Source organism: Bombina bombina, chromosome 1, assembly GCF_027579735.1.
Source record: "Bombina bombina isolate aBomBom1 chromosome 1, aBomBom1.pri, whole genome shotgun sequence".
NCBI lineage: Eukaryota > Metazoa > Chordata > Amphibia > Anura > Bombinatoridae > Bombina > Bombina bombina.
The window spans coordinates 318324612-318351810 of NC_069499.1; the positions used below are offsets into that span (position 1 = coordinate 318324612).

The window sequence follows — 27199 nt, forward strand, 5'->3', positions numbered from 1 at the left end:
CCTAAACCGAGGTCCCCCCACATCGCCGCCACTCGATTAAATTTTTTTGACCCCTAATCTGCCGACCGCCACCTACGTTATACTTATGTACCCCTAATCTGCTGCCCCTAACACCGCCGACCCCTGTATTATATTTATTAACCCCTAACCTGCCCCCCACAACGTCGCCGCCAGCTACCTACAATAATTAACCCCTAATCTGCCGACCGCAAAGCGCCGCCACCTACATTATAGCTATGTACCCCTAATCTGCTGCCCCTAACACCGCCGACCCCTATATTATATTTATTAACCCCTAATCTGCCCCCCACAACGTCGCCTCCACCTGCCTACACTTATTAACCCCTAATCTGCCGACCGGACTGCACCGCTATTATAATAAAGTTATTGACCCCTAATCCGCCTCACTAACCCTATAATAAATAGTATTAACCCCTAATCTGCCCTCCCTTACATCGCTGACACCTAACTTCAAACATTAACCCCTAATCTGCCGACCGGAGCTCACCGCTATTCTAATAAATGTATTAACCCCTAAAGCTAAGTCTAACCCTAACACTAACACCCCCCTAAATTAAATATAATTTTAATCTAACGAAATTAATTAACTCTTATTAAATAAATTATTCCTATTTAAAGCTAAATACTTACCTGTAAAATAAATCCTAATATAGCTACAATATAAATTATAATTATATTATAGCTATTTTAGGATTAATATTTATTTTACAGGTAACTTTGTAATTATTTTAACCAGGTACAATAGCTAAAATAGTTAAAATAATTACAAATTTACCTGTAAAATAAATCCTAACCTAAGTTACAATTAAACCTAACACTACACTATCAATAAATAAATTAAATACAATTCCTACATATAAATACAATGAAATAAACTAACTAAAGTACAAAAAATAAAAAAGAACTAAGTTACAAAAAATAAAAAAATATTTACAAACATTAGAAATATATTACAACAATTTTAAACTAATTACACCTACCCTAAGCCCCCTAATAAAATAACAAAGCCCCCCAAAATAAAAAAATGCCCTACCCTATTCTAAATTACTAAAGTTCAAAGCTCTTTTACCTTACCAGCCCTGAACAGGGCCCTTTGCAGGGCATGCCCCAAGAAGTTCAGCTCTTTTGCCTGTAAAAAAACCCATACAATACCCCCCCAACATTACAACCCACCACCCACATACCCCTAATCTAACCCAAACCCCCCTTAAATAAACCTAACACTAAGCCCCTGAAGATCTCCCTACCTTGAGTCGTCTTCACCCAGCCGAGCCAAATTCTTCATCCAAGCGGAGCAAGAAGAGGTCCTCCATCCGGTAGAAGTCTTCATCCAAGCGGGGCAGAAGAGGTCTTCCATCCGATTGAAGTCTTCATCCAAGAGGCATCTTCTATCGTCATCCATCCGGAGCGGAGCGGCAGCATCCTGAAGACCTCCGACGCGGAACATCCATCCTGGCCGACGACTGAACGACGAATGACAGTTCCTTTAAATGAAGTCATCCAAGATGGCGTCCCTCGAATTCCGATTGGCTGATAGGATTCTATCAGCCAATCGGAATTAAGGTAGGAATATTCTGATTGGCTGATGGAATCAGCCAATCAGAATCAAGTTCAATCCGATTGGCTGATCCAATCAGCCAATCAGATTGAGCTTGCATTCTATTGGCTTTTCCGATCAGCCAATAGAATGCGAGCTCAATCTGATTGGCTGATTCAATCAGCCAATCAGATTTTTCCTACCATAATTCTGATTGGCTGATAGAATCCTATCAGCCAATCGGAATTTGAGGGACGCCCTCTTGGATGACGTCATTTAAAGGAACCGTCATTCGTCGTTCAGTCATCGGCCAGGATGGATGTTCCGCGTCGGAGGTCTTCAAGATGCTGCCGCTCCGCTCCGGATGGATGACGATAAAAGATGCCTCTTGGATGAAGACTTCAATCGGATGGAAGACCTCTTCTGCCCCGCTTGGATGAAGACTTCTACCGGATGGAGGACCTCTTCTTGCTCCGCTTGGATGAAGAATTTGGCTTGGCTGGGTGAAGACGACTCAAGGTAGGGAGATCTTCAGGGGCTTAGTGTTAGGTTTATTTAAGTGGGGTTTGGGTTAGATTAGGGGTATGTGGGGGGGTATTGTATGGTTTTTTTTTACAGGCAAAAGAGCTGAACTTCTTGGGGCATGCCCCGCAAAGGGCCCTGTTCAGGGCTGGTAAGGTAAAAGAGCTTTGAACTTTAGTAATTTAGAATAGGGTAGGGCATTTTTTTTATTTTGGGGGGCTTTGTTATTTTATTAGGGGGCTTAGAGTAGGTGTAATTAGTTTAAAATTGTTGGAATATATTTCTAATGTTTGTAAATATTTTTTATTTTTTGTAACTTAGTTCTTTTTTATTTTTTGTACTTTAGTTAGTTTATGTCATTGTATTTATTTGTAGGAATTGTATTTAATTTATTTATTGATAGTGTAGTGTTAGGTTTAATTGTAGATAATTATAGGTATTTTATTTAATTAATTTATTGATAGTGTAGTGTTAGGTTTAATTGTAACTTAGGTTAGGATTTATTTTACAGGTAAATTTGTAATTATTTTAACTATTTTAGCTATTAAATAGTTCTTAACTATTTAATAGCTATTGTACCTGGTTAAAATAATTACAAAGTTACCTGTAAAATAAATATAAATCCTAAAATAGCTATAATATAATTATAATTTATATTGTAGCTATATTAGGATTTATTTTACAGGTAAGTATTTAGCTTTAAATAGGAATAATTTATTTAATAAGAGTTAATTTATTTCGTTAGATTTAAATTATATTTAATTTAGGGGGGTGTTAGTGCTTTAGGGGTTAATACATTTATTAGAATAGCGGTGAGCTCCAGTCGGCATATTAGGGGTTAATAATTGAAGTTAGGTGTCGGCGATGTTAGGGAGGGCAGATTAGGGGTTAATACTATTTATTATAGGGTTAGTGAGGCGGATTAGGGGTTAATAACTTTATTATAGTAGCGCTCAGGTCCGGTCGGCAGATTAGGGGTTAATAAGTGTAGGCAGGTGGAGGCGACGTTGTGGGGGGCAGATTATGGGTTAATAAATATAATATAGGGGTCGGTGGTGTTAGGGGCAGCAGATTAGGGGTACATAGGGATAATGTAAGTAGCGGCGGTTTACGGAGCGGCAGATTAGGGGTTAAAAATAATATACAGGGGTCAGCGATAGCGGGGGCGGCAGAATAGGGGTTAATAAGTGTAAGGTTAGGGGTGTTTAGACTCGGGGTACATGTTAGAGTGTTAGGTGCAGACGTAGGAAGTGTTTCCCCATAGCAAACAATGGGGCTGCGTTAGGAGCTGAACGCCGCTTTTTTGCAGGTGTTAGGTTTTTTTTCAGCTCAAACAGCCCCATTGTTTCCTATGGGGGACTCATGCACGAGTACGTTTTTGAGGCTGGCCGCGTCCGTAAGCAACTCTGGTATCGAGAGTTGAAGTTGCGTTAAATATGCTGTACGCTCCTTTTTTGGAGCCTAACGCAGCCTTTCTGTGGACTCTCAATACCAGAGTTATTTTAATGGTGCGGCCAGAAAAAAGCCAGCGTTAGCTACGCGGGTCGTTACCGACAAAACTCTAAATCTAGCCGTAAGATAACAAAATGAATAAACTAAATTATCCAAAATAATAAAAATTACACCTAATCTAATAGCCCTATAAAAACAAAAAAGCCCCTCCCAAAAAAAAACATCCCCTAACGTAACAATAAACTACCAATAGCCCTTAAAATGGCCTTTTGTAGGGCATTGCCCTAAGTCCCGCCTAACAGTAAACCCCCCACCCAACCAACCCCCAAAATAAAAAACTAAGTCTAAAAAAACCTAAGCTACCTATTGCCCCTAAAGGGGTATTTGTATGGGCATTGCCCTTAAAAGGGCATTCAGCTCTTTTATTGAGCAATAAAATAAAAATCCCACCCAAAAAAAACTAACACTAACCCCAGGAAATCTACTCACAGTTCCTGAAGTCTGGACATCCATTTTGATCTAGGCGGCGAGTAGGGATTTGCGATGTGGGGGGCTGGCGGTTTAGGGGTTAATAGGTTTAATATTAGCGATATGGGGGGGCTGGTGGTTTTGGGGTTAATAGGTTTGTAGCGATGTGGGGGCTGACGGTTTAGGGGTTAATAGACTTATTTAGTGTTGACAATTTTGGGGGGCAGCAATTTAGGGGTTAATAGGTTTATTTAGGTGTTAACAATGTGGGTGTTAGAAAAAAAACTAACACCTGTGATCGCGGAATGGCGATCACCGTAATGAAATCCCCATTGATGTCTATTTGGAAAAAACACACTAACATAAACCCCTAGTCTAAATACCCATAATCCACCTCTCATTTTTTTGCTTTATTTTCGTACCCGGTTTAGATCTTGTAATCTTGATGTAAATTTGTTATTAAAAAATACCCTTTTTTTAAAAAAAATTCAAATGCAAGATTATTTCCATGGTATATAAACTATTCTGATCACCACCTAGCACAATCTAAACACCCCATTGTTTAACTGCTATGTTCCATATTTAAAAAAGCACAAAAATAAACTATGAAATATTTCATTTGCACCACTTGTGACCAACCTCTTTACCACTAGGCACTAGGATTACATTAGATTTTTTTATGATAGTAATTAATTAATATTTAGAGAAAGATAAGTAATTAATACTCGGCTAGATTATGAGTTCTGTGTTAGCTTTAAATAGCTATAATAGCTATATAAATAGCTCGTAATACCAGCGGGCGTTAAAAAGCAGCGTTAGGACCCCTTAACACTGCTTTTTAACGCCCGCTGGTATTACGAGTCAGGCAGGAAAGGGTCTACCACTCACTTTTTTTCCGCGACTTTTCCATACCGCAAATCCCCTTACGTCAATTGCCTATCTTTTTAATGGGATTTGGCTAACGCTGGTATTACAAGTCTTGGAAGAAGTGAGCGGTACAGCCTCAACCTCCAAGACTCCTACTGCATTTAAAAGTCAGTAGTTAAGAGTTTTATGGGCTAACGCCGGAACATAAAGCTCTTAACTTAAGTGCTACAAAGTACACTAACACCCATAAACTACCTATTAACCCCTAAACCGAGGCCCCCCCCACATCGCAAACACTAAAATAAATATTTTTTACCCCTAATCTGCAGACCGGACATCGCCGCCACCTACATTATACCTATGAACCCCTAATCTGCTGCCCCTAACATCGCCGACACCTACATTAAATTTCTTAACCCCTAATCTGGCGCCCCCAACGTCATCGCCACCTACCTACACTTATTAACCCCTCATCTGCCGACCGGACATCGCCGCCACTATAATAAATGTATTAACCCCTAAACTGCCGCACTCCCGCCTCGCAAGCTCTATAATAAATTTTATTAACCCCTAATCTGCCCCCCCAACGTCGCCGCCACCTACCTACAATTATTAACCCATAATCTCCCGTCCCCAATGTCGCCGCTACTATAATAAAATTATTAACCCCTAAATCTAAGTCTAACCCTAACCCTAACACCCCCCTAAGTTAAATATAATTTAAATAAATCTAAATAAAATTACTATAATTAAATAATTTAATCCTATTTAAAACTAAATACTTACCTATAAAATAAACCCTTATAAAGCTACAATATAACTAATAGTTACATTGTAGCTATTTTAGGATTTATATTTATTTTACAGGCAACTTTGTATTTTTTTTAACTAGGTACAATAGCTATTAAATAGTTAATAACTATTTAATAGCTACCTAGTTAAAATAATTACAAAATTACCTGTATAATAAATCCTAACCTAAGTTACACATACACCTAACACTACACTATCAATAAATTAATTAAATAAATTAAATACAATTATCTAAAATAAAATACAATTAAATAAACTAAACTATATTATTATTATTATTATTATTATAAACACTAAATTACAAAAAATAAAAAATATTACAAGAAGTTTAATCTAATTACACCTAATCTAAGCCCCCTAATAAAATAAAATATAAATAAGATAAAAATCCCTATCCTAAACTAAATTACAAAGTAATCAGCTCTTTTACCAGCCCTTAAAAGGGCTTTTTGCGGGGCATTGCCCCAAAGTAATCAGCTCTTTTCCCTGTAAAAAAAAGAAATACAATAACACCCCCAACATTACAACCCACCACCCACACACCCCTACTCTAAAACCCACCTGATCCCCCCTTAAAAAACCTAACACTACCCCATTGGAGATCACCCTACCTACGATGGAGCAGAAGAGGACATCTGGACCGGCAGAAGTCTTCATCCTATCCAGGCAGAAGAGGACATCCAGACCGGCAGAAGTCTTCATCCAAGCGGCATCTTCTATCTTCATCCTTCCGGAGTGGAGCGGAGCCATCTTCTATCCAGCCGACGCAGAGCCATCCTCCTCAATCTAAGTCCTAACGACGAATGAAGGTTCCTTTAAATGATGTCATCCAAGATGGCGTCCCTCGAAATTCCGCTCCGGAAGGATGAAGATAGAAGATGCCGCCTGGATGAAGACTTCTGCCAATCTGGATTTCCTCTTCTGCCCGGATAGGATGAAGACTTCTGCTGGTCCGGATGTCCTCTTCTGACCCATCGGTGCCCGGCTGAGTGAACACGGCTCAAGGTAGGGTGATCTTCAATGGGGTAGTGTTAGGTTTTTTTAAGGGGGGATCGGGTGGGTTTTAGAGTAGGGGTGTGTGGGTGGTGGGTTGTAATGTTGGGGGGGTATTGTATTTCTTTTTTTTACAGGTAAAAGAGCTGATTGCTTTGGGGCAATGCCCCGCAAAAAGCCCTTTTAAGGGCTGGTAAAAGAGCTGATTACTTTGTAATTTAGTTTAGGATAGGGAATTTTATTATTTTGGGGGGCTTTTTATTTCATTAGGGGGCTTCGATTAGGTGTAATTAGATTAAACTTCTTGTAATATTTTTTTATTTTTTGTAATTTAGTGTTTGGTTTTTTGTAATATATTTTTGTTTATTTAATTGTATTTTATTTTAGATATTTGCATTTAATTTATTTAATTAATGTATTGATAGTGTAGTGTTAGGTGTATTTGTAACTTAGGTTAGGATTTATTTTACAGGTAATTTTGTAACTATTTTAACTAGGTAGCTATTAAATAGTTATTAACTATTTAATAGCTATTGTACCTAGTTAAAATAAATACAAAGTTGCCTGTAAAATAAATATAAATCCTAAAATAGCTGCAATATAACTATTAGTTATATTGTAGCTATATTAGAGTTTATTTAATAGGTAAGAATTTAGTTTTAAATAGGAATAATTTATTTAATTATAGAAATTTTATTTAGATTTATTAAAAATAGATTTAAGTTAGGGGGTGTTAGGGTTAGGGTTAGACTTAGGTTTAGGGGTTAATACATTTAATATAGTAGCGGCGACGTTGGGGGCGGCAGATTAGGGGTTAATAATTGTAGGTAGGTGGTGGCGATGTTGGGGGCGGCAGATTAGGGGTTAATAAATATAATATAGGTGTCGGCGATGTTAGGGGCAGCAGATTAGGGGTTCATAGGGATAATGTAGGTGGCGGTGGTGTCAGGAGCGGCAGATTAGGGGTTAATAGTATAATGCTGGTGGCGACGAAGTTGCGGGTGGAAGATTAGAGGTTAATAAGTGTAAGATTAGGGGTGTTTAGACTCGGGGTTCATGTTAGGGTGTTAGGTGTAGACATTAAAATTATTTTCCCATGGGAAACAATGGGGCTGCGTTAAGAGCTGAATGCTGCTTTTTTGCAGGTGTTAGGTTTTTTTCAGCCGTCTCAGCCCCATTGTATCCTATGGGGAGATCGTGCACGAGCATGTTTTAGCCAGCTTACCGCTACCGTAAGCAACGCTGGTATTACAGGTAGAAGTGGCGCTAAATTTGCTCAACGCTCACTTTTCTGAGGCTAACGCAGCCATTCAGAAAACTTGTAATACCAGCGTTGTTTAAAGTGTGCACTGGAAAATAAAGGCTCATTAGCAACGCAAGTTTTACCGACAAAACTTGTAATCTAGGTGACTATTTTTATACTATGAGTACAAATACATTTGAAGTGCAAGTGGTCCCTATAAATTAGGGACCATGGGAGATCTCATTAAAATAAAAACCTAGCAACATATGATGGATTAATAGTGGCTTTGGGATAGTATGTGAGTCGTCCCTCAAAAATGTTTAAACAAGGGGGGGGGCGGCGGCGACATGATAAAAAAAAAATAGAATATATGAAAGGGTTAGCAGATAAATGTATGACTAATAAGGTTCAGGGTATAAATGAAGGTAGCAGATATAAATGTGATCTACCAAGAGATGTTTTACTACAGAATGCGATAAACCTATAGAGTGAAGAATATCTAAGTTAATTAAGCCTACATTTAAAGTAATATATGTAACAACAGATAATATTTATAATCATTCTGGTTCAAACCTGCTATTAAAATATGTTATTTTGTTTTATTTTTTAGCTAGTTCCCCTAAATCAATCAGAAAAGTAACTTTAGCATCTATGCTGCAAAACAACAGCATGCTTAAAAATGTGAGATTTTAGCCTTTTCATATCTAGTCCTCAAGTACCCCAAAGGCCATATTTTTATAACATCTTAACTAGATTGCAGGTTATTTAACCAGGTTAGGGGTTAGAGCAGATTAGTAATGATGGTTAGTGATCTGCTGATTATTTCACCTGTGCCCTTGTTAAGATATCATGATGGACTACTAAGTCATGGACACATTTAAATCGTAGCCACATATACAACACGATACAGGTTCCAATACAAATTGTACACAATATTTGTCTTTTGTAAATGTCATTGATAACTATTTGTAACCTTCTTGAATTTGTTTGATGTAGACATCAAAAATTCAGTTTTTTGATGTTCTGTTGAAAAATTATTAAATAGAAATAATAATAATAAAAGAAAGATATCATGAAAATCTGCCCCATTGAGGGTACTTGAGGACTGGAGTCAAGAAACATTGTCACCTACCTTTATAATACTTGTTTCCCCCCTCTTGTTAATGCTTTTAAAGCTATTATATTATATAGCATTAACGTGTTTTGTTCTGTTCTTTCTTTCAGGGGAACGTGACATATTCCTGCTCAGAACCTCATTTTGTTCCCATCACCTTTATTAGCTCAAGCACAAGCTACCTGCTGTTACCAGGTACCCCCCAAATGGATGGTCTATCTGTGAGCTTCCAATTCCGTACATGGAATAGTGAAGGTCTTCTCCTATCCACTCGGCTTTCAGGGACCACAGGAATCCTGCTCCTCCAACTGGTTTCTGGAAAATTAATTCTCATAATCCAGAAAGAGATGGAAAACATAATTACATTCAGCACGGGTAAATCATTTCTGTGCATGGATAACAAATGTAATCAGTATCTTTAAATATCATTTTATCATTATCATAAAATGATTTATTTTATTATTTACATTTCTTAAAAGGCATTAAGTTTTAAAGCACAGTTTTTTTCATACTTTATGAATTTATTGGAAAACAGTTCAAATGATGCAAAATCCAACTAACCCTAATAATCCTAATCTCTAACCTTAACAGTAAATCCTAACTATAGTGTCCAGAAATATTCTAAAACTGTTTTAAAGGGACGTGAAACCCAATTTTTTTATTTTCTGATTCATATAAAACACACATTTTTAAACAACTTTCAAATTTACTTCTATTATCAATTTTGCTTCATTCTCTTGATCACATTTACTGAAGGAGCAGCAAAGCCTTACTGGGAACTATCTTAACACATCGGTAAGCAAATGATAAGAGGCATACATGTGCAGCTTCCAATCAGCAGTTAGCTTCCATCTCCTGAGCCTACTTAGGTTTGCTTTTCAATAAAGGATACCAAGAAATCAAAGCAAATTAGATTAAAGAAGTACATTGGAAAGTTGTTTCAAATTGCATGCTCTATTTGGATTTTGAAAGAACATGTTTTGGTTTCATGTCCCTTAAGTTATATATGGAATTTATGAGGAATTAAAACTGTATGAAAGCTCAAATTGTCTTTTTTAGCACATGATGCATAAGTAGAGCCCTTAAATAAAAGTAGATCTTTTGTCTCATGTATATACACTCCTTTTTATGAAGTCAGCTGGTGGCTACTAAGGATGAGACTAGAGCTTGTGATTTTATTAGTGCTTAGCAGACTATTACCTCCCCATTGTTTTACTGCTGTGAAACTGGAATGCTGTGTTCTCTCATTTATCATAGTGCAGGCGAGCAAAGTTACCAACTCAGGAACCTGCCCACTTGTGTTTGCGGTGAGCAGTAAGCAGACACTGTTTGTCCACTGCCTTATGTATTATTGCTTAAAGAAGTGCTTGTGCAGTGCCAAACCTTGTTCTTGCTCGACCAATCACATGAGAGCAGAGCCTGTCAATGAGTTTGAGTTGATTTAACTTTTACTGGCCTAGATTTGGAGTTTGGCGGTAGCCGTGAAAACCAGCGTTAGAGGCTCCTAACGCTGGTTTTAGGCTACCGCTGGTATTTGGAGTCATTCAAAAAAGGGTCTAACGCTCACTTTTCAGCCGCGACTTTTCCATACCGCAGATCCCCTTATGTCAATTGCGTATCCTATCTTTTCAATGGGATCTTTCTAACTCCGGTATTTAGAGTCGTGTCTGAAGTGAGCGTTAGAAATCTAACGACAAAATTCCAGCCGCAGAAAAAAGTCAGTAGTTAAGAGCTCTCTGGGCTAACGCCGGTTCATAAAGCTCTTAACTACTGTGCTCTAAAGTACACTAACACCCATAAACTACCTATGTACCCCTAAACCGAGGCACCCCCACATTGCCGACACTCTAATAAAGTTTTTTAACCCCTAATCTGCCGACCGCCACCTACGTTATACTTATGTACCCCTAATCTGCTGCCCCTAACACCGCCGACCCCTATATTATATTTATTAACCCCTTACCTGCCCCCCACAACGTCGCAGCCAGCTACCTACAATAATTAACCCCTAATCTGCCAACCGCAAAGAGCCGCCACCTACATTATAGCTATGTACCCCTAATCTGCTGCCCCTAACACCACCGACCCCTATATTATATTTATTAACCCTTAATCTGCCCCCTCAACATCGCCTCCACCTGCCTACACTTATTAACCCCTAATCTGCCGAGCGGACCGCACCGCTACTATAATAAAGTTATTAACCCCTAATCCGCCTCACTAACCCTATAATAAATAGTATTAACCCCTAATCTGCCCTCCCTAACATCGCCAACACCTAACTTCAATTATTAACCCCTAATCTGCCGACTGGAGCTCAACGCTATTCTAATAAATGTATTAACCCCTAAAGCTAAGTCTAACCCTAACACTAACACCCCCCTAAGTTAAATATAATTTTAATCTAACGAAATTGATTAACTCTTATTAAATAAATTATTCCTATTTAAAGCTAAATACTTACCTGTAAAATAAACCCTAATATAGCTACAATATAACAAATAATTATATTATAGCTATTTTAGGATTAATATTTATTTTACAGGTAACTTTGTATTTATTTTAACCAGGTACAATAGCTATTAAATAGTTAAGAACTATTTAATAGCTAAAATAGTTAAAATAATTACAAATTTACCTGTAAAATAAATCCTAACCTAAGTTACAATTAAACCTAACACTACACTATCAATAAATTAATTAAACAAAATACCTATAATTATCTACAATTAAACCTAACACTACACTATCAATAAATAAATTAAATACAATTCCTACAAATAACTACAATGAAATAAACTAACTAAAGTACAAAAAATAAAAAAGAACTAAGTTACAAAAAATAAAAAAATATTTACAAACATTAGAAATATATTACAACAATTTTAAACTAATTACACCTACTCTAAGCCCCCTAATAAAATAACAAAGCCCCCCAAAATAAAAAAATGCCCTATCCTATTCTAAATTACTAAAGTTCAAAGCTCTTTTACCTTACCAGCCCTGAACAGGGCCCTTTGCGGGGCATGCCCCAAGAAGTTCAGCTCTTTTGCCTGTAAAAAAAAACATACAATACCCCCCCCAACATTACAACCCACCACCCACATACCCCTAATCTAACTCAAACCCCCATTAAATAAACCTAACACTAAGCCCCTGAAGATCTCCCTACCTTGAGTCGTCTTCACCCAGCCGAGCCAAATTCTTCATCCAAGCGGAGCAAGAAGAGGTCCTCCATCCAGTAGAAGTCTTCATCCAAGCGGGGCAGAAGAAGTCTTCCATCCGATTGAAGTCTTCATCCAAGAGGCATCTTCTATTGTCATCCATCCGGAGCGGAGCGGCAGCATCCTGAAGACCTCCAACGCGGAACATCCATCCTGGCCGACGACTGAACGATGAATGACGGTTCCTTTAAATGACATCATCCAAGATGGCATCCCTCGAATTCCGATTGGCTGATAGGATTCTATCAGCCAATCGGAATTAAGGTAGGTATATTCTGATTGGCTGATGGAATCAGCCAATCAGAATCAAGTTCAATCCGATTGGCTGATCCAATCAGCCAATCAGATTGAGCTCGCATTCTATTGGCTGTTCCGATCAGCCAATAGAATGCGAGCTCAATCTGATTGGTTGAAGAATTTGGCTCGGCTGGGTGAAGACGACTCAAGGTAGGGAGATCTTCAGGGGCTTAGTGTTAGGTTTATTTAAGGGGGGTTTGGGTTAGATTAGGGGTATGTGGGTGGTGGGTTGTAATGTTGGGGGGGGTATTGTATGTTTTTTTTACAGGCAAAAGAGCTGAACTTCTTGGGGCATGCCCCGCAAAGGGCCCTGTTCAGGGCTGGTAAGGTAAAAGAGCTTTGAACTTTAGTAATTTAGAATAGGGTAGGGCATTTTTTTATTTTGGGGGGCTTTGTTATTTTATTAGGGGGCTTAGAGTAGGTGTAATTAGTTTAAAATTGTTGTAATATATTTCTAATGTTTGTAAATATTTTTTTATTTTTTGTAACTTAGTTCTTTTTTATTTTTTGTACTTTAGTTAGTTTATTTCATTGTAGTTATTTGTAGGAATTGTATTTAATTTATTTATTGATAGTGTAGTGTTAGGTTTAATTGTAAATAATTATAGGTATTTTATTTAATTAATTTATTGATAGTGTAGTGTTAGGTTTAATTGTAACTTAGGTTAGGATTTATTTTACAGGTAAATTTGTAATTAGTTTAACTATTTTAGCTATTAAATAGTTCTTAACTATTTAATAGCTATTGTACCTGGTTAAAATAAATACAAAGTTACCTGTAAAATAAATATTAATCCTAAAATAGCTATAATATAATTATAATTTATATTGTAGCTATATTAGGGTTTATTTTACAGGTAAGTATTTATCTTTAAATAGGAATAATTTATTTAATAAGAGTTAATTAATTTCGTTAGATTAAAATTATATGTAATTTAGGGGGGTGTTAGTGTTAGGGTTAGACTTATTTTTAGGGGTTAATACATTTATTAGAATAGCGGTGAGCTCCAGTCAGCAGATAAGGGGTTAATAATTGAAGTTAGGTGTCGGCGATGTTAGGGAGGGCAGATTAGGGGTTAATACTATTTATTATAGGGTTAGTGAGGCGGATTAGGGGTTAATAACTTTATAATAATAGCGGTGCGGTCCGGTCGGCAGATTAGGGGTTAATAAGTGTAGGCAGGTGGAGGCGACGTTGTGGGGGGCAGATTAGGGGTTAATAAATATAATATAGGGGTCGGCGGTGTTAGGGGCAGCAGATTAGGGGTACATAGAGATAATGTAAGTAGCGACGGTTTACGGAGCGGCAGATTAGGGGTTAATAATAATATGCAGGGGTCAGCGATAGCGGGGGTGGCAGAATAGGGGTTAATAAGTGTAAGGTTAGGGGTGTTTAGACTCGGGGTACATATTAGAGTGTTAGGTGCAGACGTAGGAAGTGTTTCCCCATAGCAAACAATGGGGCTGCGTTAGGAGCTGAACGCGGCTTTTTTGCAGGTGTTAGGTTTTTTTTTCAGCTCAAACAGCCCCATTGTTTCCTATGGGGGAATCGTGCACGAGCACATTTTTGAGGCTGGCCGCGTCCGTAAGCAACTCTGGTATCGAGAGTTGCAGTGGCGTTAAATATGCTCTACGCTCCTTTTTTGGAGCCTAACGCAGCCATTCTGTGGACTCTCAATACCAGAGTTATTTTAAAGGTGCGGCCAGAAAAAAGCCAGCGTTAGATACGCGGGTCGTTACCGACAAAACTCTAAATCTAGCCGACTATGAGCAAACTTTATGTACTTCAAGGATTGATAAATGTAGTATATTAGAATTAACAGCACCAGATAGATGGAAATTCAATTTCAGACCTTGCAAGAGCAAACAGTCATTGTATTGCCATCCCAAAGATAAAGATTTATCTCTAAACTAAAAAGAAAATATAACTAAAAGCTGATAACTAAAAGACAAGTGATAGAGGTGTAAATAAACCTTATAAAAGACACACATTAAAGGTAGGTTCTAAAAAGAAACCCCTTTGGCTTTCTTTAAACCGTTTCAGTAAATATTACTTAGGGGAGTGCCTAAGCCAGGGATGTCAAATCATCCGGCCCTCCAAGGTTTTCAGCATGCCTGGTAATTTACCATGTCTATTTGTACCAGATGTTGTTCATTTAAGTAGTATTGACAATTAAGTTAAAGAATGTTAATTAGCTGCCTGTGTAATTTGTAAGTAAATATTATTATAATCTAATTGTATTTTCAGGTGTTATTTTTAGCAGTATTACATAATGTGACCTCCAGCCAATGCTGCCATTAGTGACAAGCCCTCCAGAAAAAAAAACACGTTAATGTTGTACTACTCTTCTCACTACTCACTTTCACTAATTAACAATTAATACATTTAAAGGGACAGTTCACCCAAAAACTTTCTCCCCTTTAAATTATTCCCAATGATCCTTTTTACCTGCTAGAGTGTATTAAATTGGTTGCAAGTAGCTCCTTCACACATATTTCAGCATTTGAAATAGCTGATTTAGCTTGTGGTTTCCCACCCTATACTGAAATTTTTGATACTGGCGTATACGCTATTGACAAGCCTAAGTAAACACAGCCAGCAGAAAAGATTACACCCTCAGTGGGGGGCATGATAGTTAAGTAATAAAATGATAATTTTCCATTGTTCTCTCTATGTATTGAGCTTTGGTGTTCCAGACAAATATAAGATAAGGAAGCAAGTCTGTGTACATAAAAGTGATAACATAATGAGATATGATATTACCTGAAATTCAACCCATTGTAATAGGCTGTGGTTTCAAAGCACAAAACCAGCTACTTCAGATACACAAATAAACCCAAAAATGCAATTTCTCAAATATTTTATACTCTGCAGTTGGTTTAACAAGTCATTTAAAATACATTTATGGAAAAACAATTTTACAGTGTACTTTCCCTTTAAGTTCCAAGTGCTGAGGTGTCACATTCTAAATATGGTGACATGGATTGGATGTTTGACATTCCCCATCTGGAAGACAACATATGTTAAACCACACATTCAATTCAAGGTTTAACACTGACATCATACACCCAAAGTGAGACATAAGAAGATTACACATTGAACTCTCATTGAAAAGATAACTGACCACCAAAGCAACTTAATTATCTGAAACTGTGTAAGAGACTTTTAAAACATTTTTTCACACAAATGCAAGATACTTTACACTTAAAGGCACATGAAGGTCAAAATTAAACTTTGATGATTCAGATAGAGAATATAATTTTAAGATCAGTTACTTTTGAATATGGGGGACCCACCCTGCTGAGTAGATGAACACCCTCCACTTAAGAATTACTTAAAAAAAACATGACATAAAAGGCAAACATAAAAACTTTATGTTGGTTACAGAGATGCAACATACACCAGGTGCAATAAAAATACAGTTCCTGGCTTATTTTAAATGGTGATAAAATCTCTGCTGCAAGAATAGTTCTGTCACAAATGTTTCTTTAGCAACAAGAATGCAGTACATGAAACCCTATTTAAAACAACAAAAACTACAGCTAAACAATTGTTCAATCCCTGATAATACAACCCCCAGATATCTCTTGTGTGCATAAGTAACTAAAAGTAAACTTTGAATTTTGGGGCCCTTATATGTAGGTTTCATGGCACTACCCATATATTAGATGTCATGAACTAATGGGAATGTCAGGATTGATGATGAATAACAGCCCAATAGTGGAGTATAGCTAGCACAACCGCTAGACAAAACAGGAGTGTGTGGTGCAGAAGAAAAATCCAAAAGCGAGGTTAAACATTTCATTTGGTAGAAATCATTTTACTGCAGTAGGGAATATTATTTTAATTATCTCAAAAGGCCAAATATATCTACAACCCAGTTTCTTTGCAGGACATTGTTTTTCAGCTGGGAAGTAGATAGCTATACTTTTTCTCCTATTTTATAATCAGGAGTAGAACTTTGATGTTGAACAGCAAAATATTGATGTATTTTTGGTGCTTTGGCCAAAGTTATTTTGATAATGGAAACATTTGTTATTAGGTCTTAATTTAATTTATCTGCCTATGGAACTGAAGTTGAAATAGGTGATCCAGGCAACATTGCAGGGTGGTAACCATAATTATCAAAAATGGAGAGCTTTCTGTAGAACTGTGAATATATTTGTTATAGTAAAACACATCTACAATTATATATTGACTCTAATCATCCTGTAAATGAGATATAAAACAAAGCAGAATCTGTTCCAAAGTTTGGTTTCTAAGTTTGATTTGACCATTGGTTTGTGAATGGAAGGCAGTGGATAATGAACTCTGAATATGTAACCCTTGGCAGAAGGAAGTCCAAAACTTAGAGGTGAATTGTGTACCTCTATCTGTAACTGTAGATTCAGGTATGCTGTGCAATCTTAATATCTCTTGAATGGAAAAAGTAGCAGTCTGCGTAGCTGAAGGAATGCCTTTGGTAGGTATAAAATGTGCCATCTTAGTGAAACAGTCTATTATCATAGTAGTGTACCATACCCTTGGTATTATTCTACTATAAAGTCTATTGAAATGTCAGACCATGGTCGTTTAGGGTAATGGTTTTAGCAACCCTTGAGTTTTTTTATGGGAACCTTTAGATCTGGCACATACCGGATAAGCAATTACAAATGTTGTTACATCTTTAGTGACAGATGGGAACCAAACATTACAATTAATCAGGTATTTGGTCTTTTTTATCCCACCATGGCCACTGAGAGGAGTATTGTGATGATATTGAAGGATGTCCATTATGACTGAGGGAGGAACAAAAACTTTATTTTTGTATAAATAGATCCTATCTTGTGATACCAATGGTGGTATATCTGGTATATCTCCAACAATACTGTTCTGTTTAATCTTATCCCAAATGGAAGGAACAGTAGCGAGAAAATATTGATTTGGGTTCTTCTTAAGGTGTGGGTAATTCTTCTGTCATGTGAGAAAGAGAATCAGCCTTGCCATTATGAGAACCAGGCCTATATTTTATGATCAAATAAAATCTGCTGGAGGGGATGGAACCAGCTATCTATAGAGCGGTTGCATGATTGAGCTGCTCTTCATCAACAATTTATATGTTCCCGCAGGCCCTGTTAAAACCATTCTACTGTTTTCTTTTCTATCTCATTAAGCGTGATCATGCTTGAGTAGCCTGCAGCCGAAGCCCTATACAACAACAAGAAGGAGGGCTCCTTCTTTGTCCAAGGTACATTCATACTTGCAAGACAGCAAAACAATCATGGCAACTTACCTGTTAATCATTGAAGAGCTGCGCTGCTTGCCTGACAGACATCATGCTGCATTTACTGAAAAACTATGTAGGACACTCGACCAGGAGGATGCCCAGACTACTATACCTACTATCTCTTTTGACCAGGCTCTGGTGGAACACTGGAATGGTGATGCTCTGGGGCCCCAGTGTTCACTACCCATCACTCCGGGGTCTCAAAGTGATTCGGTGGATTCAAATTTGCAGCCGGAACTACGGAGCAGCAAATTAACAACCCAGGTTTGGCATGGTTTCCTTGTTATTTGCCTACCTTTTTCCATGATGACACAGACACCTTTGGCTTCCACATCCATGAAGATCTTAATCAGCACCTATGCCCTGCTCTCAAGATATTTCTGACTGTCATGTTATGTGTGACCTACCATCAGCTCAATGACCCAGATATCCCTGTTATGTACATTCATTGATTTCAAATTGGGACTCTGGAGGCTTAACTTTCAGTGGACACCCTGAGGAGCTGGCAGCTCATTCTGCCAATTGGACTTGGATAACCAACAAAATCCATATTGCTGTATATCCACACTTCTCCATAGCAATACCCATGCACCTTTTGCCATACAGCCCTCCCTGATATCTTGGCAACAGCGTACATAATCTGACTTTAGTTATTGTGCTTTGGGATGGTTGCTGCATTTTTAAACGGGAAATGTCTGATTTATGTATATATTGAGCAATGTTTACAACTTAATATATTGCTTTGTCTTTCTAGTGTATTTTATATTCTAGATTAATAACCTAAGTTAATTCAGCTCATTGCTTTCACCTTGCTACCTGTTCAACACTGATGTTTGTAGTGCACATTTATTTACAGTTTTGATCAGATCTCACTGTAGCTTACTGTGTTCAGAGGCTCTGTTTCACCCTAGAGCTCTAAAAGTTTAGATAATATATGATGCCAAGATTCTGGGAATACTACTAAAGAAAATTGCCCATTGTATATTTTCCCAGAATTATGAATAGAACAGAGGTGGGGTAGGCATATATGGTAAGTCTTTAATATGGCTCATCTCCAGTGGCCTCTGTTCACCCTAAAGTTATAGGCATTATGGAGACTCTAGTTCCATTATCCTCTATTTTAAAAATACTTACCTTGTTCTTCTAAAACACCGGATTGCCATTCTGAAACGATGCCCCACCTGCTTCTTCCTGGTTTACTTACCCAGCAATGACGAAACCGGTTTCCTCCAATCACAACAATGCCTCAGGCAATGTTAACCCTGGGGGTAAGCCGTGATTGGAGGATGCTGGAATCGCCATTGCTGACGTATGAAGAAGCTTGCGACTGACTGGTGAAGCACTGGAGTGGCTTCACGAAGAAAAAGTAAGTATATTTTTTTTTAAAACGGCTGAAATTTCAATTTTCATGAATGAAACTGCCCTTGTTTTTAATAGTTTTTTTTTAAAAACGAGCACTTTAACATGAAAATTGACCTTCACTTTAAGCTGAGTCATATTCCTTATGTGTTTCTGCTTGCGCCAGACACATCCTAATGGATCTTACAATAACACCCAATTTATCTGCATATGTCATTCCTGAAATGTATTTTTAGTTTTTACAACATACCATACCAACACACCCCTCAGCTAAACAACCATGTTCCCCTATATAATCTTGGAGAGCTATTTCCAACACTCTAATTGCTACAATTCCTTTACTTAGTATAGCTATGTTGCCTTTGGCCGGGGCAGCGTTTAGTGTATACTATGTTTAGTGACATATTCACTTTATAGTGCCTGATTCATTTTCTTCCTCTCCTAGATTGGGGCTGGTCCCTTGCTTTCATCTGCAGCCTTTAAAATTCTCTAAGTGGGTCACACTAATATAATGCTGATTGTAGCACTTAGCACTATCTCCTAGCTAGCTCCTTATGTACTCACCTCCCACTCACCAATGTACTCTGACATTTCTTAATTTTGTTCAGAAACTAATTTTGCAGTTTATCTTTAAAATACCTCTATTGTAATTATATTCTTGTGTAACCTATGTAAAACTTGTGCATGGTCCATTATATATTTCTTTACCCCTAGATAAAACACTCCGTTTTGTGTTTTTAATTGGGGTAAATATCGCCTTTCCTTTTGTTTAAATACTTTTGAGGTTATTTGTTTAAGCACAAGTTTACTTGAAAGCACTCAAAATCTTGAATATTTGATTTTTGAACTATAAGACTATTATATTTACATCTCCCTCTAGAATATTTATGTAATAAGTTTTTTTTATTTTTGCTTGGATTATTAAATATTATGTATATTAGTATACCAGATGTAACCATTTCTCATTTGCTTTGTATAAACACTTGAACCTCAATACAAATTATTTTAAAAATAGATAAATAAATAAAATCTGCTGAAAAAAAGAGCCCATCTGGCTTGTCTTGGTTTTAATCGACATGCAGATTGCAAGTATTCGTAGCACCATCTAGCAGAATAAATAGCTGGATGAGTACAGATAAGTTCCACCTTCAACTCATTAGGCAATCACACTTTACTTACAGTAGGATGCTGGACCAAGAGAAAGCAGCAATAACAGCCTTTTCTCTCTGTCTCTCTGACATGGATGCAATAGCACTTTTACACAACTGCAAAAGGGAGCTGGACAAAAGCAAAACAGCAATGCCCATCTTCTACATCTTCGTCCTGCAGTGCACTAACCCCCACCATACACACACACCCTTGGATTGCAATGTCCAAGCAAGAGTTCTGCAATCATACAACATTTTTCTGGGGAGGCAGAAAGCATGTATGTATTGTTGAATAGGCTTTCCAATCGTGGTCAAAAGAGGGGGGTGCCATCTGATCACCAGACTTACTATTATAACAATTACTTATTACAGGAAACCTTTATCAAGTGATTGCTGTGATTCTTTTTAAAAAAAAATATATATATTGTTTAATCTGTTTCCACTCCCACATCAGATTGTTGTTAAAAGCTTCTTCCACTATATTTTCAAAAGTTAATTGACATTAAACATATGCATATGAAGTAACACTATGTAAGCATATTAAAAATATTAGTTAACATGAAAAATGTTTAAACCAGGCAGTTTCAAAATCAAAATATGCAGCTCATACTTAGGGGTTGATAGCTCAATGTTAGATAAGGGCAAATCCAACAGTTCTTAATCCACAAGGATAAAAACTAAGGGGACTGATTAATTAAGGGCCGAATGCCCCTGTTCCGTGTGAGCCTGCAGGCTCGCCGGGGAAATAGCAGTTAAGAAGCAGTAGTCTTAAGACCGCTTGCTCCTTAACTCGTCTGCCTCCTCTGGGGCTGCAGACATCAATCCGCCCGATCTCATACGATCGGGTTGATTGACACCCGCAAATCTGCAGGGGGCAGCATTGCACAAGCAGTTCACCAGCGTATGCTGTCAGCATTGATACGCTATAGCAGATCATGTCCGTCTGACTGTTAATAAATCAGCTCAAAATGTGTAAAATATTTTACATTAATGTTACTTGAAACCTGATTTTTTTTTCATAAACCGATCTTATCAGGTTTAACTAAAAACCCTATTAAATCTACTATTATTGTTTTGAAAAATTAGAGACTTTGCTTAAAGGGACAGTTTAAGCTAACATTGTTATTGTTTAAAAAGATAGATAATGCCTTTACTACCCATTCCTCAGCTTTGCACAACTAACATTGATATATCAATAATTTCTGCCTCTTTCTAATCCACAATAGACATCCTCATCACATGCTTTTTTAAATACATTTCACAAAAGGAGACGGCTAGTGCATGTGGGCCATATAGATAACATTGTGTTCATACCCAAAGGAGTTATTTAAGATGTAGCACAACACAGTACTAAATGCAAGTCAATAGATAATAAATACAAAGTCATGTGATCAGGGGCTGTCAGAAGAGGCTTAGATACAAGGTAATCACAGAGGTAAAAAGTATATTAATATAACTGTGGTTATGCAAAACTGGGGAATGGGTAATAAAGGGAATATCTATCTTTTAAAACAATAAAAAATTATATTGTAGACTGTCCCTTTAATGCTACAGTATGGGCTCCATTTGTCAAGCTGTAGATGCTGATTCAGAGGCTCTGCGGTACATGCTTGCATGAGCGACCGTGGAAAACTAGTAAAGAAGCAGCGGCATAAAGGGTAGCGAGGTTAAATCATCCTTGTCAGATTCAACTGGGATGATCGACAATCCATGCTCTTGCACAATTGGTTGGGGCGTAGAAAATACTAACCTCTCACTGCAATGCCAGACAGACAGCAAACCTTGTCCATCCAGAGTATAATAAATGGAGCCCTATATGTGTACCAAGAAACTCATCTTTAAGTTAAATTATTAAATGTTATGTGTAATATTGTATATGCAGTTGTTTATCCTGAACCAGAATGTAAATAGAAAATACACAAACAGCTAGATATCATGATGTGCTGATATTTCACAAATAATGTCTAAGAATACGGCTTATTTTTGACCTGCATCAAATTGTACTGGTAACCACTAATATACTAAGGCTAAGCTTACAAAGCTGGTGTTAACCTTGAGCCTCAAACTTTAAACTATTCAGCAGGTGTGCAAGTCCGGATTAGCCTACCAGGACACCAGGGGAGTTCCTTTTGGGCTGAAGCAGCAGGGTCTGGCCAGCTACAATTTAAGGGGTTGCTGGTGAGGCGATGCACCATTTTAGTTGCCTTCCTTTGAATGTTTTTAGTGTCTATTCAACTTACACAACAATGACTACAATCTGGCATTTTTTCATTAAAAACTAATATAGTTTAATTTTGAAAAAAACATACTGAGAAAAAGGCTGTGTGTATTCTACACACTATTGTCGTGCTAAAGATCTGCGTGAGTCATGATAATCAGTATCACTGGACTGTACTAACATTAGTGTGTGACTTGATATTACAAGTTTATAGTACAACTGATTTACCAAAGAATGCCATCTCATAACTGGTAATATTTGTAATCATCATTTAAATACTCTAGTTTTCATCAAGAGGGGACTGCAAAATATATCAAGCACTGTAAATGGCTTTGTCCCTTTGCTTTTTCTCAAAGTTACTGAGCACAGTTATTAATCAGTGAGTACCGGCACCTTTATTTTATTTTAGTACTGCCCCCTCTTTTCTTATAAAAAAGTACTATGTGTATATATATATATATATATATATATATATATACACAGTGTATTTATCAATAATAAGAACCTTTTCTTCTATGTAAAGAACATATAAATTTAAAGTATTTCTAACACACCTTTAGGTTTTAGTGCAGTTGATCTAAACCAGGGTCAGGTTAGAGCATGATTAATAACTAATACACCTAGATTTAGAGTTTTGTCGGTAAAATGCTGCGTAGCTAACGTTGCTTTTTTTCCCAACGCACCCTTCCAACAACGCTAGTATTTAGAGTTGTCTGAGGGGCTGCATTAGGCTCAAAAAAGGGTGCGTTGAGCCTAATTTAGCGCCACTTCAACCCTCAATACCAGCGTTGCTTACGGTAGCGGTAAGCAGCTAAAATGTGCTCGTGCACGATATCCCCATAGGAAACAATGGGGCAGTTTTGGCTGAAAAAAACCTAACACCTGCAAAAAAGCAGCGTTCAGCTCCTAACGCAGCCCCATTGTTTCCTATGGGGAAACACTCTCTAAGTCTGCACCTAACACCCTAACATGTACCCCGAGTCTAAACACCCCTAACCTTACACTTATTAACCCCTAATCTGCCGCCCCCGCTATCGCTGACACCTACATTATACTATTAACCCCTAATCTGCCGCTCCGGACACCGCCACAACGTACATTATAGCTATGAACCCCTAATCTACTGCCCCTAACACCGCCGACCCCTATATTATATTTATTAACCCCTAATCTGCCCCCCCAATGTTGCCGCTACCTACCTACACTTATTAACCCTTAATCTGCCAACCGGACCTCACCGCCACTATAATAAATGTATTACCCCCTAAACCGCCGCACTCCCGCCTCGCAAACACTAGAATAAATAGTATTAACCCCTAATCTGCCCTCCCTAACTTCGCTGCCACCTACCTACAATTATTAACCCCAATCTATTATTATCTATTATTATTATTAACCCCTAATCCTTATTCCTATTTAAAACTAAATACTTACCTGTAAAATAAACCCTAATATAGCTACAATATAATTAATAATTACATTGTAGCTATTTTAGGATTTATATTTATTTTACAGGCAACTTTTTATTTATTTTAACTAGGTACAATAGCTATTAAATAGTTATTAACTATTTAATAGCTACCTAGTTAAAATAAATACAAAATTACCTGTAAAATAAATCCTAACCTAAGTTACAATTAAACCTAACACTACACTATCATTAAATTAATTAAATAAATTACCTACAATTACCTAAAATAAAATACAATTAAATAAACTAATCTATAATACAAACCCCCCCACTAAACTACAAAAAATTAAATAGAATTACAAGCAGTTTAAGCTAATTACACCTAATATAACCCCCCTAATAAAATAAAAAAGCCCCCCAAAATAAAAAATTCCCTACCCTATTCTAAAATACAAAAGTAATCAGCTCTTTTACCAGCCCTTAAAATGGCTTTTTGCGGGGCCTTGCCCCAAAGTAATCAGCTCTTTTGCCTGAAAATAAAATACAATATCCCCCAACATTACAACTCACCACCCACATACCTCTACTCTAACCCACCCAAACCCCCCTTAAAAAAACCTATCGCTAACCCCCTGAAGATCATTAAACCTTGAGTCGTCTTAACTCATTCAAGCTGAATTCTTCATCCAAGGTGCGCAGAGGAGGTCCATCATCCAGTAGAAGTCTTCATCCAAGCGGGGCAAGAAGAGGTCCTTCATCCGGTAGAAGTGTTCATCCAGGTGGCGTCTTCAATCTTCATCCATCCAGAGCGGAGCAGAGCCATCTTCAAAGGAGCCGACGCGGAGCCATCTGCTTCTACCGACGGACTAACAACAAATGAATGTTCCTTTAAGGGACGTCATCCAAGATGGCGTCCCTTCAATTCCGATTGGCTGATAGAATTCTATCAGCCAATCGGAATTAAGGTAGAAAAAATCTGATTGGCTGATGCAATCAGCCAATCAGATTGAAGTTCAATCCGATTGGCTGATCCAATCAGCCAATCATATTGAACTCGCATTCTATTGGCTGTTCCGATCATCATCGTTAGTCCGTCGGTAGAAGAGGATTGCTCTGCGTCGGCTGCTTTGAAGATGGCTCCGCTCCGCTACGGATGGATGAAGATTGAAGACGCCGCCTGGATGAAAACTTCTACCAGATGAAGGACGTCTCCTTGCCATGCTTGGATGAAGAATTCTACCGGATGATGGACCTCTGCGCACCTTGGATGAAGAATTTGGCTTGGCTGAGTGAAGACGACTCAAGGTAGGATGATCTTCAGGGGGTTAGCAATAGGTTTTTTTTAAGGGGTTTTGGGTGGGTTAGAGTAGGGGTATGTGGAATCATGTCCACTCGCCATTTGATAATTCGGACCCTTAGTAAATAGATATTCAGTTAATATATAGCAGATCAGTGTACTCACCAGGGTATAGTGTATAAAAACACATCATTATAGAGCACAGGGTGCTCACTACCAGTAAATAAATACTCAGTATCATTATAATGTGCATGTGGGCCCAAAACATTTTTTCATCAGGGGCCTCAGCTGAGTAGGTTCATTACTGAGGAGAGGGTCATGTCAGATAAGCAAGGATAAAGTTAGTTTATTTTAGGAAATATTCCATTATCATAACTTATGAAATTTTAAAGGGACTGTTGTTTGTGTTCCTTTAAATAACACATATTTGCCCATTCCTTTATCAGCATATAAAAATATTAAACATTACGTAAGAAACACTAACATTCTTCAAATTCATTTTTAGTAGACATATGAACTTCATTGATTTAATTTTGCAGTGGAAAAGCAATTATACCAAATAACTCTAAGAACAGCCAAGTCGAGATAGAAAAGAAAAAAGAAAATACAACAATCTTCATTTAATCAAGAAGTTTCCTCACAAACAAGAATGCTTTTATTGTAGATTTCTTTTAAGTCTACATATCTTTAGCTTAAAAATGAAGTAAATGAAATAGCCTTATTTTAAAGGAAGGAGGGACATGACATGAATAAAATGCCACAGAAATCCTCAGTGTATAAAAGCAAACAAGCAACATCTCCCATCTGATCTTCACAGAAATAACATTAGAAATTGCTCATTCTAATAGGCTGGCTGGGTTCAAAGGAATGCTGCCCAGTATAAATTAGTAGGCATTCGATTTCACACAAAATACACTTTTGCCTAGATGAAATGACTAATATAATTGCAAAATAAGCTTTTTAGAAGTTCGCTTTTGTTGGTAATGGAATGATTAGTATGTGAAGCTTTTCCCCAAAGTCTCATGAAAATATGTGAGGACTATAGTGCAGAACAATAATTGTTAACATGGATAAAATAAAGACTCATAAAGGAGATATACCAAAACCATCAAACGGATTTGTTTGTTCCAAGATGAAAGGTTGTAAAAAAAAAAAAAAGAAGAGCAGAACTCCAGAGTTTTTAACTCTTTGACTGCTGAAAGCAAATAATAAAACAGTTATGTACATCCACATGATATATGTTTAACCCTTGGCTGCCAGAAAGTACTGTAATGCTTTACTTTTGCAGGCATTCATTGGAATAAGGCAATACTTTTTTTTAGTATTAAATTATATTTAAGTTAATGTTATAATATAATTATCTGGAGGTTTACTCGCTTTGGTGTTTTAAGGAGTGTTAACATGAATGAATACATTTATAAAATGGAAATTCTAACTTGGCAACCTAAATTGCTATATATAATTTTCCCTATGGGTTTTGCACCCAGGCTTGTCTGGGGTTAACTGCTTGAGTCGCTGAAAGCTGTACAGCTGGCTGTGAGTAGATAACTATTCATCAAAGAATACAATGATAATGATACAAATTTGATAATAGAAATATACTATTTTTTTATTTTTTATTGTATGTTCTGTCTAAATCAAGAAAGAAAAAAATTGGGTTTCAAGTCCTTTAAAGGTTCTTCTTTCTATACATCTCACAGATGACAGCTTCTAGATTATCAAACCATCCCATTTACCCCTCCTAAATCATTATCTCTTATGAGTCATCAGCCTTTATTCCTACAGATCTTTCATTTTTTCTCTTATAACCCAGACAAAATAAGCATTTCTAGCATACTGAATATTTTTTTTATTTATAAATCTACTGGCATGGACATCTACAGAAATGTTTATGGGTTTGGCATGGGGGTAGAGCTCTCCTAAGTATAGCAGTGTGCAACGTGCAGAT

At 37.2% G+C, this 27199-nt stretch overlaps 1 protein-coding gene across 1 annotated transcript in view; it reads left to right on the top strand.

Annotated features, from left to right (window-relative positions):
- CNTNAP5 (contactin associated protein family member 5) overlaps positions 1-27199 on the top strand; it is an 886402-nt gene that overhangs the window by 332824 nt on the left and 526379 nt on the right. Inside the window, 1 exon segment of the mRNA XM_053712216.1 lies at positions 9141-9405. Coding sequence (XP_053568191.1) covers positions 9141-9405 — 265 coding nt within the window.